Source organism: Colletotrichum gloeosporioides (assembly GCF_011800055.1).
Source record: "Colletotrichum gloeosporioides strain Lc1 chromosome Unknown consensus_83, whole genome shotgun sequence".
Lineage (NCBI taxonomy): Eukaryota > Fungi > Ascomycota > Sordariomycetes > Glomerellales > Glomerellaceae > Colletotrichum > Colletotrichum gloeosporioides.
Genome location: NW_025544728.1, coordinates 77,083 through 91,260, shown reverse-complemented (window position 1 = coordinate 91,260; position 14,178 = coordinate 77,083). Strand labels below are relative to the sequence as shown.

The window sequence follows — 14,178 nt, the reverse complement described above, 5'->3', positions numbered from 1 at the left end:
CAACATCCTCGCCCCCCACCGCCTCCTCGTCCAACGTCACCGCCAGCAACCCCCAGTGCGGAAAGTCCACCAACGCGCTCACCAGCACATACCCTGTCACAGCCTTCCTGTCGTTGCTTCACGACATGATCACCCATGTGAGCAGGGCAAACTCGAAGAGCAGCACGGCGTTTTGCAGCGCCCACAGGGTTTCTGTCGGGGTTGGCTCGCGCGGGCTGGGGGTGAGCGGCGCGGTGATGGACGAAGGGTTGAGGAGGGGCCGGAGGGCGCTGAAGAGGCAGAGGAGTGGTTCGATGTAGGTGAAGAAGATACGAGGAATTGGGGGCATGAGTTCAGACATTTTATACTTTTGATACTTGGGTGTATGGTGAGGCTTATGTATTTGCTTTAGTTTAAAAGCACTTAAAGAAAGTCATAAGTTCAGAAGGGGTGAAGAATTGGATATGTATTTGTATTGAATTCACGTCAAAGAATATTCCGAGGAAGATCATGTTTGCCTAACTTAGCATATGAGTACAAGGAAAGCTGACATGATAACGTACAGGGAGTCTGCTGTAGCGCATAATGGGCTCACGCTTAGACTCCTTTTTTGATACTTGACGAGGACATTTTCATTTCGGCATTGTAGTTCTTATATCTAAGAAAAGTTCCAATTGACCTTGTGATGATGAGCAGTTTTGTCAACTTATATGATTGATTGCGTATTTGACGGCTTAGAGTTAGTTACCTATGAACATTATTCTCTGCTACTATATTAAATATATTTAAGCTGTTTAAATTGAAATTTTATTCTATACTCTAGAAAACGTAGTATGCTTTATAGAAACTGTAATAGTAGTATAATTAGTGATACTTATTATTATACAGCTTTTATTATTTACTAGTTTTATTTTATTTATAGGCTTAATATATAGTTGACTTTCGAATGGATTGTAAAGAAGAACTGCAGTTTCGGTTTTTGTAACTGCTAGATTTTTGTAATCTATTCTTCCTTAACTATTATCTTTTTCTGCAGTCGTGTGCCTCGCGGAGATATTAGATGAAAACTATTGTCCTTACAATCCAGCCTGTTGATCACTTACAGCTTTTGTACTCAAATCCCACGCCAAGCAAACTTATCGACTTGATATTCAGTTCACCCAACAATTAAGCTAAAGATCTCAAACGTCTACTAATGTAATGATCAGATCCGAAAATCCAGACTTCTCCAACCGCCTGACCGTCTACCAACTCCCAGGCTTGCTAAAACTCCCCGCAACACCCATCTCCCCCTTCGCCTCCCTGCTCGCCCCCTCCATGCCCACAAGCTTCAACGGCCGATACTCCGCCGTCCACATCTGCTCCCTCACCCACTCGTCCAACTCCCCGTTCTCCTCGGGAATCCCCTCCTCCGTAGCCACCCCCTCCGCCACCGCCGCCTTGATCACGTTCCGCGCCACCCTCACACTCACATCCCTCACCACATCCACCCCCGGCAGCAGCGGCGCCGTCTGGTCCTCCAGCGCGGGACTCAGCGCCGCGACGCCCTCCACCGCCGCCACGAGCATCTTGTCCGTGACCAGCCGCGCGCGCGACAGCACCGCGCCGAGCCCGATGCCGGGGAACACGACGCTGTTGTTGCACTCCGCCACTTCGATCTCGATGTCTTTGCCGTCCGGGCCCCAGGGGCCTTTGACGGGCTTGAACGGCGAGCCCGTGGCGACGAGGGCTTTGCCGTCGGTCCAGTTGAGGATGTCCTCAGGCACGGCCTCGTGCAGGCGGGTGGGGTTGGAGAGGGGAAGGATGACGGGGCGCTCGACGCCGGCGGCCATGGCGCGGACGATTTCCTCGGTGAAGGCTTTGGGCTTGGTGGACGTGCCGATGAGGACGTTTGGTTTCACCTTCTTGATGACGGTCAGGAGGTCGGCGGAGGTGTCGCTCCATTCAGATGCGTCGCGCGCGAAGCCCTTCTGCGCGGAGGAGAGCTCGCTTGAGGTGGTTAGAAGTCCGGGCTTGTCAATCAGCCTGGAACTTGGTCAGTATTGATCCCGTGATGACTGGAGCAAGAAAGGAGATATACCAGATCTGCTTGGCGGCGTCTTCCTTGCTGATGCCCCCCTCCGCGGCAATCGCATCCCGCACCTGGTCCGCGATTCCCACGCCCGCCGACCCGGCCCCGAAAATGACCAGCTTCAGGTCGGAGAGCTTCTGCTTGCTGACGTGCAGCGCCGCCATGATGGCCGCGAGGGTGACGCAGCCCGTCCCCTGCACGTCGTCGTTGAAGCAGGGGATATGCGGGCGGTACTGGTCCAAAATGCGTCTCGCTGTTCACATCGTCAGTGTCCTGATTCTGCATATAGCCAACAAAACGGAAGTAACGTACCGTTCGTCAACCCGAAATCCTCAAAGTGGATGTAGGCCCTCGGATACAGCCTCCGCGCCGCCTTGACGAACTCGTCCACGAAGCGGTCGTACTTGTGCCCGCGCACGCGCTTTTGGCGCAGGCCGAGGTACAGCTCGTCGTCGAGCAGCTCCTGGTTGTCGGTGCCGCAGTCCAGGACCACGGGCAGCGTGCGGTTGGGGTGGATGCCGGCGCAGAGCGTCGTGAGGACGAGCTTGGCGACGGAGATGAGCACGCCGCCGACGCCCTGGTCACCGATCCCGAGGATCTCCTCGCCGTCTGTCGTCTTCGTTAGCGAACACACTCCCTTTGCGAGTCTCAGGTCAGGAATTACCAGTCACGACGATGTAGTCTATGTCTTCCGGCCGCCCCCACTGCGCCAGGTCATGATACACCCTGTCCACATCATTCACATTCAAAAAGCACCCATCTGGCCGCCGAAACAGCCGCGAAAAGTTCTGGATCGCATCGCCTTCAGTCGGCGTGTACACGATACTAAACATCTCGGGGAGGTGCTCCTGCAGCAGGCGGTAGTACAGCACCTCGTTCTGCTCTTTCAGGGAGGTCAGGAAGGTGTTCTTGGCGAGGTCGTCATGGCGGCTGGCGTACTGCTCGTAGGCGCGCTTGAGCTGCTGGTCCAGCGTGTGGATGCTCTGCGGGAGCAGGCCGGTGAGGTTGAACTCGCGGCGCTCGTCGTGCGGGAAGGCGGTGCCCTTGTTGAGGTAGGGCGTGTTGAGCAGGGCGGCGCCCGTGACGGCGCAGGGGATGGGGCCCGAGGTGCTGAGGGGGAGGTGGGAGAACTTTGAGGGCGGCATGTTGGATGTTTTGTTATTGTGATGTGGTATCGTGAAGACAAGAGTCGGAGATCAGACGGGCTTGGGGTCAGGTTGTATTTCAAGACACAGAAACACCACGAGCACATGCAAAGGTTGCGCGATGTACGGCGACGTCGAGAAGGATGGAAGCCATCTATTTTCCTTGGCAGGGAACACACGCTAGCTAACAAAGCAGCTACGTACTGCAGAAACGTGGAGGGTAAGGTGAGTACGTGTTTGGTTGATGAAAAGTGCGGTTTTTGGGCTGACTGCCAAGTGACGTCAAGACAAGTTCGCTGGTGACATTTCAGCGCCAGCAGGCGGGAAGTCGGGGCCGGCGCGCGCGACGAATCAGCGGCGTCGGCGTCGAACTGGGTCCGTCAAAGATTGGACGGCATCATCTTGCCGGGCGGCGTTTCCCTCGCATTCGATATCAAGGACACAATCACTCAAGAAAACACTCTTGATCAAGTCATCGCTTCACGCATAATATGTCGGTACGCCTGGAGCCTCGCCCATGTAGGAAACAAGATGGGCATGGACTATGATGGTCCTTTGTTCTGGCAGCGGTTTCAACCAGACGACAAGAACGACACCCCTTCCCACGAGACCAACCGAAGCTGGCCCCGTAGGTCGAGAAGACGTCCCTGCCGCCCGCAAAATCCCCGTCCTCTTCAAATCTGCTCCGCAAAACGCGGCGCGGGTAGAAGACCCTCGCAAAAGCGAGGACTCGTAGCGGTGCCTTGGTGTAGGCGCGAGTGACTGGTATGACGCTGCTGTTTTGTGTGTATTTTGTGCTCCCATGTGTGGTGGAAAGACTTGGTTTGTATAGCAGTGAGGCGTAGGCAATGAATTTAATGCCTGTCCTCGTGGAGGCTCACTTGAGCTGCGCGGGACGCGCGATGCCAAACTTGTTGATGGTGGTTTCGGTGGACGAAGAACAGGTATCGGTGGAAATTTTCTTCAGGATTTTACGGTGGGTAGATCCTGATTATGTAAGACTAACCGGGTCTTTTGCTGGGAACGGAAGGGAAGGGCGGCAGGATGGCTGACCCAGCTGGCGACACCTGTTCACGTCAAACCGTGTTAGTCGGAGCTGGGGTATCCATGAAACTCTAGCCACATGATTTGCACCACGATCTTCAGGAGGGATCATGCAGGGCAGATCAGATAATCAATATTGACTGGCCATGTTCGAACACACCCTCTCAGTGAGCGAAAACACAATGGACAAGCCCATCTCCGGGTGAGACCAGACCATTAGAGGGAAACCCTTGAAGCCATTGAAGATGTCGTGAAATACGTCGTCTCGATAACATCCGTGATATTCAAAATCAAACCCCGAGAATGTGTCCTGGGAAGAGGCATATGCCACCGTTCCCCAATAGTAGAACTTCGCTTCTAGTTTGTGACCAGCAAACAGAATGCCGGTTGGGCTGATGGATAGGAAAACAGGTATACCCGAACTCCCAAGCAAATAAAATCATACACTCTGGCTCTCAATCGCCATCTCAAATCAGGCCGGCACGAGCAGCCTCGCCGCCGCCATCCTCGACGAGCTCATCCATGCGCCTCTTGCCCTTGCCAATGCCGCCCTCACCAACGCCCATTCTCCTGGCGACGTATCTCTGAGCAACAACGCCAACAGCAAGGCCAAGAAGCTCCTCGATCCACTCGGCAACCCACTCGCGGGGGTCGACACCGCCGCCCTCGACAATCTCACGGATTTCGTCGGGAATCGACTGGTTCAGGGACGCCTGGCCGTCTTCGCCGCTGGCGGGAGTCAACGGGTTAGACGCATCCAACCACTGGATCCACCTTGCGGGGATAGACTGGCTGATGGCCGAGTACTCAATCTCGTGGACAGGGTCCAGGCAGAAGACGGCGAAGCAGACCATCTCATCCGCCTCGTCCACATCGGCCACAGCAGATGCCTCCTTCTCCTTCTCAACAGCCGCGGTTCGCGCAAACAGGGCCGAGTCTGAGGTCGTGCCAACAGCCTGGATGGCAAGGAATAGATCGGAGCTGCGCACTGGGTTCTCCTCGCTCAGAGGCTCGGTGGCACGGATCCTGGCCTGCTCCAGACCGCCGTGGGCTCCAAAGTACTCGTTGGCGTAGCCCTCAGCGCCGGCGCGGCAGAGCTTGGTGCCCTCGGTGAGACCCTTGATCATACCTAGGTCGCGCGGGGAGTCGGCCTGCCTCCACCAGGGACCATCTCGCCAGCCGGCACCGCCGTCATTGGAGTATCTTCTGCTGGTGTTCTCCTGGCCGCGCTGGATGACCATAAGCTCGCCGCCCTCGACCTGGGACATGACGCGCGAGAAAGTGCCGTAGATCAAGGGGTCGAGGGAGGGGTATCCGACCATGTCGTGGGTGATGTGGATGAGCAGACGTTCGTGGGAGCTGATCGGGGGCGCGAGGGTGTGGAGGATGTTTGTAAAGGTCGGCATGGCCTGCTGGCGGAGGTTGTCACCTGTGCATACGTTGTCAGTAAACATGGACCACACCGATCGAAAATGCCTCTACACGTGCAAAGTAGACGCTTCACTACTTACCCAATGCCCTCAGACCGCCCACGTTTCCTCGCACCTGCTCAGCCCACTTCTTGGCCTCTTCGTTCTTCTGGATCTCCTTGACAGCAGCTTCGGCCTGCTTCATGGCAGCAGAGGCAGTAGAGAAGACACTTCCCCACCAGCCACCACCCGCAGCGGGAGCGGCGGCGGCGGCAGACGACGACGCAGTCGTCTTCTCCGTCTCTTGGAGATCGGAGCTCGTAGCGCTGGGGGTGAAGCTCGCGCGCAGAGAGCGGGCGCTGTCGGTAGACTTGCGAGGGGCTGCAGCCTTGTCGTCAATCGTCGGCGTAGCAGAGCGTCGAGGAGGGCCCTTGGCGGCCGTCTCCTTAATACGGGGCGTGTGCGGGCGGGAAGGCTGCTCGAGGTCCTTCTCGAGCTCGGCGAGAATGTCCTGGTCGGCCATGGCCTTGGAGGCGGCGGTGGTGGGCTTGGGCTTCTTCTCTAGGGACTTCTTGGGAGCGGGAGCCTCACCGCCGATGCCCTCGAAGAGATCGTCGATGTCGTCGCCGCCAGCGGCAGCCTTGGTCTTCTTGGGAGGCATGTTGGTGGTGGTAGTGGTGGTTGGTGTTGTTGTTGATGGAGAGGTGATGTTGCGGGGCAGACGTCACAAGCTATCTGGTACACTGCCGCAGGCAGGTAAGACGATTGGCGGTGCTGTGTAAGGCAGTGGAAGGCCCTGGCCCTGGCCCGGAAAGGGCAGGTCGGGGAGCTCGTCCAAGGGATGGATGGATACTCGGGAAGCTGAGTCAGGGGCCGTATGAAAGGTGAAAAGCTTGAAACAACAGCTCAAGGCAATTGATCTTCAACTGAAAGAAACTCCGGAAAGAAACTCCGGGACTCTTCGCAGCTGAATGAGCTGGATATGGCGTTGCGATTGACTGGTATCAAGGGCAATTCTCTGGTTCGTTGGAGTGAGGAGACTGAGTGGACGCTGGACCCGACCGACGCCCAGCCAGGCACGTCCATCTGGCAGCTGGAGACGTGCATCATCAGGGACAGGACATGCTGATGCGCTAGTCCGCATGTAGAATAAAGGCGTTTGGCGAGTGCTTATTGGCCTAGGGCCCCTGCCCAGGATGAAAAGCGCGTCCGGCGGGTCCTGCCTCGACAGACACGGTGCCTGCTGGGTGCAAGTCATAGTGGACAAAGGCGCTGAGAGTTATTGTCTTACAGCGCTTCTGCCGCCTGAGGAGATGCGATGGTGCTGGAAGATGCCCTGCTCACTGAGCATGATGACTCTCTCTGCCCTGCGGGATGTGATAGTTCAAAGCCCATTCTCACCTCCGGCCTGTTGATGTGTAATTACTCAGCCAGTCCTTCATTCCTCTGTCTAGATAGATAGTGAGAGGCGTATGGAATTCTGTATCAAAAAGCAGCTACTCATTTAAAGAGACCAATGTCCACCATGGTCATCAGCAGTGAGCACGAGGACAGTGAGGTGAGGTGTCAGGAGGAGAAAAGATACGTACCGTGCATGTACCGTTTTTCGCATGGCCCAGCCGTGGCTTGCTCGGGATCGCATCACCCAATGAGGCAGCTTACCCCATCCCCAGCCAGCCGCGGGCACTCCTTTCCCCAGCAGAGCACTGTCAAGGGGAGTGGCAGCCGGTGGCGCCAGTTGCAGCCAGGGTCGGGGCTGCTGGCAAATTTGGATTTTTGCAAGTGAATGACTGACTGACCGAGACTGAGTCCCAGTCCCGACTGAGAAAGAGCAGGCCGCCTCACCTCAGAAGGCTGCCGTACCTTCCATGCCGTGTTAAGGTACAAGGCGTATGTACCTTTGCCAGGTAGAACTCTCTGGCGTGAGAGCAGCGCACCTCAGCCGGCAAAAGCATCGCATCAACAAGAAGGGGGTCAGCCATATTCTTCACTTTGGCGTCCCTGATATCCCCCATTTACAATCTCGTCGCCTTCTCAAAAACACAGTCGCCAGATTCTGCGTCTCAGCATCTTTACCTGAGAGGCACTCGTTTTTAGCCCAGCTACGCAGACGCAGAGCTTCCAGAGCCCGAATTATTCGACCCTTAGTACCATTTACTGGCTCAAACCACCTGCCTTAGACCAGCAACAGCAATAGCAGCAAGGCCCAGGCACACACCAGACCTGACCTTACCTTACGCACAGCTCACTCGCTGTTAGCACTCCTGCCTCGCCTGGCCACCACCGCTACCACTACAACTCAACGAGGTACCTCGCCCGACCACTGACTCTCCGCCATCAGCAAGGTACCGCTCCTCACCCGTGCCAACAACCCAGCCAGTCGGTCCAGTCGGTCCAGCCAAATCAAGCAGCAAGGGCCCGTCAGTCAAACCACATCACCACTTGCACATCAATCCTGGTTTACCATATTTTTCACCACCGCTGCTGGCCCTTACACCACCGGCAAATCGCCCTCAGACTTATCACCGACACCATCGGGACATTGCGAGACTTCTCCTCGTCTCCGTGAATGGTTTCTTGCCATTCCCCAGCGTCCTGTCGGCTTGCTCTGACCATTTCGCCTACACCCACCCTTTCTCCGCCTGCAACTTAATTCCCCGTCTTATTTTGATTCTACCCACCCCCCGTCACTCCATCATCAACGCTTCTCCCTCCATAAGAACATGGAGCAGCGACCTCGCGGCGGACGCCCGAATCGGAGAAAGACACTGCCAAATTCAAGTTTTCAATCAGACACCAGCGCCGCCGGCGATTCCCCTTCCACCACAATGACGCGCTCTCCTCCCGCAGTCACTTCTCGCACGCCTCAGACAGCACCTCCCAATCGTCGGGGTGCCAAGCCCATTCCGATGAACAATCCCTTCTCAAGCGTTCGCTCTTCACCAAGCACCGGCCCTGCTGGCCCAGGCAAGGCTCTTAGAAAGAGATCTCGCACCAGCGGGTATGACGGCAACGGCGATGAAGAGGATGAGGCCTATCGTAAGGGACCTCACACTTTGCGGAAACGGACAAAGATCGACTACTCGGCTGCAGACTTTGAGGACGAGCTGCCTGAAATTGGACATCCGGCACCGAGAACTGCCACTCGCAAGAAACGAGCTGACAGTGAGGTCGCCGACGATGAATACTTCACCCCGGCTTCCCAAAAGCGTCGCGCCACCTCCAGAGATTTTTCCGTCGCCAGTCTGCCCGCCGCTCGCCGCCGGACCCCGGCCCGGAAGACTGTCGTCGAGCCTCAGTCTTTTTACTCGCACCAGTCAGACGAGGACATCGTCAAGGACACCATCGAGGTCGTCGGCGACTCATCCGATCTCGTGAGCTCCGATGATCATTCGGACCACGATGAGGATGAGAATGACACCTCCGGCCGCATCTCATTGCCCGAGAACCACGATCCTTCCTCACCAATTCAGCGGAAAACTCAGGAGCCTCGCCACATCGCTCACCCAGTCGAGCAGCACATTCTCAACCAAGATGAGCCGCAGCCTGTACAGACGCCGAATCACTCTGCCGTCGTCTCATTCACTGAGGAGATGGACTCGGGCCCGATAATTGCGCACCCTCAACCTATCCGAGTCAACCATGTCTCCATTTTTAACAACACAAGCCCGACCCAAGAGCCCCAGCCGACTTCTACACGCCGCGACGAGCCTGCCGAAGATTTTTCATTCTACCCAAAGAGAGAAGCCAGCTCTCCCGTCCGGCCAACAGCCACCGCTCCTCATACGGCGGTCGAGCCGGAAGCGGATGAGGCGGCTGCCGGGCCACAACTGGTTCTCGGCCCCCAGGAAAACTCCGCACCTGCCGTCGTTGCTGACAATTCCGAAACGACCACCAACCCCGTCGTCACCATCAACGATGCTGCCGTCATCGAACAGTCCCCAGAGCCCATTTCTGAGCCTGTCAATGAGCCTGTCGTTAATGGCGAAATTGTCAACGGCCATGTCGACGCTGTCGATGATGGTGCGCCGCAGGAGAAGCCTAAAACCCCGGAACCTGCAGCCGAGCCTGAAGTCAAGGTCTCGGAGTCTTTCGCTGCCCAGCCAGTTGAGGATGTGCCAATTCATGACGAGATGGAGGTTGACGCTCCCGGGCAGGAGGCAACTGAAGACGCGGCCGAGGCAACTGAACCGCAAGAGGATGCCCCAGCTGACGAGCCCGACGTCGCCCCAAGTCCCGAGGATGTCCTCGAAGAGCCTGAGATCCAGGAGCCCGAGTTCAAGAAGCCCCGCTACCCATGGTCCTACCTAACACCATACATTGAAGGCGAATACGTGACTCACTCCATTTACCCGGTGACAGTGGAAGCCTCTGCGCCAACGTCCAACGGTGATGGACCAGATGCCAATGGTGACGCCGACGCGGATGAGAGCGCAGAGCAAGCCGACGCCCAGCACGCTGATGGCGACGCAGACTATGATGCTACTGCAGATGTTGATGCCGATGCCGAAGAGGCTAACCGCGATGCCGACCATGAAGACGAGCATCAGCCCGACGGCCAAGGTCCTCAACTCTCCCAGGAATCCAGGTACAACTCGGAAGCCCCCACACCTGCGCTTACTCCCCGTCAGGGATCGCCAGCTTTGCCCTCGACGGCCGCCACCGGCTCCAACACGCCAGCTCTTGCTGGACCCAGGCAGCGACTCAGGAAGCAATACCCATTCAAGAAAGTGCGCGACCCTGCCGAGTACATCGAGTTCCTCAAGGACACGAAGAAGCTGTCTTATGAGGAATTGTGGGACCTCTTGGACCAAGTCAATTACAGCCTCTACGCTTGGCAAGAGGAGTACAAGGAATGCACCAAGGTTGTCGACGACCAAGAAAACGCGCAACGTCGTGCGATCCAAGATGCCGCCTTCGAAAAGAAGACTGCCGACCTGGACGCCTTTTCCAAGGTAGAGTCATACATCGAAAAGGACTTTGATGTGCAAGGCTACAGAGCGGGCATTAAAGAGAAGGACGCCGGTGTCCTCGAGCAGCGCTGGCAAGACCGTGTCATGGCCTCCGCATTTGGATTTGAGTACGACCCTCATCCCAACAAGGTTGGCAACCAGGACCCCGACGCTCAAAGAGACGGCGGCGGAGAGGGCAGGCAACTCAGAAGCCAGCCTCAAGCTAGCGCAAAGGCTGCTGAAGGTGACGGTGTCATTGTCTCCGGCAAGCGAACCCGCAACCCACCAAAGTTGTTCGACGGCGTGTTACAGGATGACCGCTCAGCAACTCCCGGAGGGAACAAGCCTGGCCCGAAGAGAAGAGGCAGGGCTGCCGCCGCCGACAAGTACTCCAGCTCATTCCAAGAGGAGCCCGAGCCGGAGCCGGAACCTCAGACAATTTCACCAGCGAAGCCCGGCCGCAAGAGAGGTCCTAGAGGTAAGAGGGCTGTTGTTGTCGAGTCCGAACCCAGCACGCCCGTACCGGAGCAAGAAGCCATCGCGCCGCCGCCTCCCGAACCCGAGACGCAAGATCCTCCCAAGCGCAAGCGTGGCCGTCAGCCCAAGCCAAAGCCCGTCGTCGAGGAGCCCGAGCTGGTGGTCGAGGAAGTTACGCCCAAGCGAGGCCGCAAGAGAAAGTCCAACGGCCATGTGCCTATCCCAGAGACTACGGACGAGTCCCGCCCGACATCGTCGTCCTCCAATGCTACCATTTCAGACGACGGATCCACCTACGGCCTGCGCCAGAACAAGCGACCGCGCAACTGGAAAGAGGAGGCTGATGAAGAGGAGGAAGCTGAGGAGGTGGTTCAACCGCAGAAGCGCCCTAGAATTCGCCTTAACAGGAAGCAGAGCGCCCCCGAGCTGGCGCCCAAGAAGACTGCGTCGGAGACTATTCTCGAGCACATGCACGACTTCCAGACCCCAACCACGCCCGACACTCCGCAGCTCATCATGTCTTTTAAGCACATTGGCAAAGACAAGTGGACTGTCAAGGGCGCATCCACGCCTCGCCAGACCTCTACAGACGTGAGCGAGTACAACGTGTCGACTCCCCGACCTGCGCCGGTATCTGCCCCCGCCTCGGCCAAGTCGTCCGCCCCGCCAAGCCAGGCCGGCGGCGAAGAGAAGGACTACTCCACCATGACCAAGTCGGAGAAGATGTCGGCTTCCATGAAGAGTGAGTACATACCACGATATCAATGCAATTCAATAGCTAACAAGTATTCCAGAACGCTGGCTCAACGGAAGCATGCAGGGGGCCGTCAACAAGAGAAAGGCCACCTTGGCAGCCAAGAAGGCAGCCGCCGCCGCCGCGGAAGCCGCGCAGGCTGCCCAGGCCCAAGTCGCGCAGCAAAAGCAAATGCAGTTCCAGCACCACGCCGGCATCCTGCCCATGCCGCCGCATCACGGCCAGCAGCAGTAAACGAATACAACGAAATACATGACACCGTCGCAAAGACGACGACGAACACCCGAGAAGGGCAACGGCAGCCAATGCCGCGCATACATCAACAGCATTTGCTTTTAGGAGCATCATTTCCTACATTTTCCGCCCCTTTCCTCCTTCTTCCTCGAGAATCAGCATTTTTTATATACCCATTCGCCTGACGACTTTTTATCGCATCAGGATGGGGCGTGTGGGTCGGGCGGGCTTTTTTGCAACAAAAACACGGTATCTGCATCAATCACCACCAACAATCGATTTAATCAGCCTTTCGTCACTAGTGTATTTGTGTGTGTATAGCGACGACGGAGGGCAGGGGTGGACAGCGTCTATTTCCTTATCAGAAGCATGGGAAAGCGAGGGCATCCAACTTTTCTTACGGTCACGTTGAAAAAGAGGGACGAGAAAAAAAGTGATCGGAATTTTTATTTTTATTTTTATTTTTTTGCATTGCGGACACGGCCGGTGTCCCCACACTTAGGAGAAGGTCATGTCACGTCACCCGTGCCGTCGTTTCGGGTTCCTTCCATAGTTTTATTCAAATGCTTTCTTGTCGTTATTCGTTGGACGAGTGATGATGATGCTGTGACTTTGGTTCGAGATTGAACTGATGCCAGAACAGAAGAGGGCCAGGTTGTCTGCTCTTGGTATCAACGAGGACAACGAAGTAGGGGATTACGCGATTCTGTATGGCCGTGTGCCACTCCAAGGCTCGGTGCTGGCTTTATATACCTGGAGATATGACCAGCCCAAATGTCAAATGTGATCGGGTTTGGTCTTGATGCCGCGTGTGCACGCCTGGCCTCGGACGATGGGGACTCGACACAGCGTCCGTCTCCCGGCCGGATGTCTATAAAGTACTCAATGAGCACCGTCCATGGTAGCGATCCCCAGTCACCAAAATCTTGGCACCCGGTCGAACCGCTTCGATGCGACGATATGCCGCATCGTGGTGGGCTTGTTCGAACACCGTAGGCGCGGCGTGCCTGGGAGCCAAGACCCCCTCACCCCCATACCCGTAAGCAGCGCCCGTCATCGTCCTCATTCAGACGTTGTTCGTTATATAATCATCACTGGGCTTGTAACTTTTGGTGCCTGCCTACATGGATGGCGTCTTGGGGCAAGGATCGTGCGTGCATGGCCTTGAGTTGCTGGATGAAGCCATGACCGGCATCCCACTGATTCGGCGTACACGATGACGACCGAAAAAATCGTTGTTTTGTTTAGCTTACGGACTTCATGTGCTTCTTACATACAATTTCATCATCGCAAACGTCAAGGAGGAGGGCGTGTGACGTGTGCCGTGGTGGATATAAAGTCTCACAGCTGGCCGAATGTTTGCAAAGCCACGGCAATGATGGAATATTTCTCCCAGTTCCAATTGTTGTTGGAGCGGTATGCTCTGGTGATAAACCGGCCATGGTGCTTACGGCGTTTCCAAAGAAGATTTGGGCGAGCGAGCTTTTTGCTGTCGGTGGAGCTGAAGTAAGGCATTCTCTTGGAGCGAATACCTGGATGACGACGGCGCTCGGGGGCATGGCGGATGTCTGCCGTCAGAACTCCGGTGGTAGCCAGCCTTGGTGGACGGTCTGGTGATGTGAGACGTACTGCGATGTTAAACTAACCATTTGGAATATGGTTGGTTACATTCGCTGGTCGTGGTAGAAACACCCTCGGCCATGAAGGGGTGTTCTATACCTCTGGGCGAGAGCTTTGCCTGACGACGCTCCTTGCAGGGATCGGTTTACTATAAAGTTTGTTCGCTCTATGTATTGGATATCGACGTGACAATGGATGGTGCCTCTTAGAGGTTATTGTTTCCTGATCGTTTACTTCCACCTGACCACGCACTTCGCCGTGTCGATGATGCTGATTTGTCGCTTTCACCTTGAACTCACTCGTTCTATGATTATTATTAAATGAATATGTATAAGAAAGTCCAGATGCAGGCTGGCGATATGTCCGAGAGTGATGATAGCGGGGTAGGCGAAGTAGAGGACTGCCCCCCTCATCCTCTCCAACTTCATCGAGACAGGACACGCCCCGACGAGGACTCCTCTTACGGATCACCTCAGAAACACGTCAATCCACG

General features: G+C 56.1%; 4 protein-coding genes across 4 annotated transcripts; 1 reads left to right on the top strand and 3 right to left on the bottom strand.

Annotated features, from left to right (window-relative positions):
- Positions 1–118: 118 nt before the first annotated feature.
- GCG54_00000928 (uncharacterized protein) lies at positions 119–340 on the bottom strand (the record flags this gene model as incomplete). Its single annotated transcript, XM_045401059.1, has 1 exon — positions 119–340. The coding sequence occupies one exon, from the start codon at positions 338–340 to the stop codon at positions 119–121; it is 222 nt and encodes a 73-aa protein (XP_045258843.1).
- Positions 341–1,223: 883 nt separating this feature from the next.
- On the bottom strand, positions 1,224–3,195 carry GCG54_00000927 (NAD-dependent malic enzyme; the record flags this gene model as incomplete). Its single annotated transcript, XM_045401058.1, has 4 exons — positions 1,224–2,004; positions 2,060–2,303; positions 2,363–2,659; positions 2,715–3,195. 4 exons carry the CDS (start codon positions 3,193–3,195, stop codon positions 1,224–1,226), a joined length of 1,803 nt encoding a protein of 600 aa, XP_045258842.1.
- Positions 3,196–4,706: 1,511 nt separating this feature from the next.
- GCG54_00000926 (uncharacterized protein) lies at positions 4,707–6,309 on the bottom strand (the record flags this gene model as incomplete). Its single annotated transcript, XM_045401057.1, has 2 exons — positions 4,707–5,668; positions 5,751–6,309. 2 exons carry the CDS (start codon positions 6,307–6,309, stop codon positions 4,707–4,709), a joined length of 1,521 nt encoding a protein of 506 aa, XP_045258841.1.
- A 2,062-nt stretch (positions 6,310–8,371) lies between these two features.
- GCG54_00000925 (uncharacterized protein) lies at positions 8,372–12,065 on the top strand (the record flags this gene model as incomplete). Its single annotated transcript, XM_045401056.1, has 2 exons — positions 8,372–11,819; positions 11,872–12,065. 2 exons carry the CDS (start codon positions 8,372–8,374, stop codon positions 12,063–12,065), a joined length of 3,642 nt encoding a protein of 1,213 aa, XP_045258840.1.
- Positions 12,066–14,178: the final 2,113 nt, after the last annotated feature.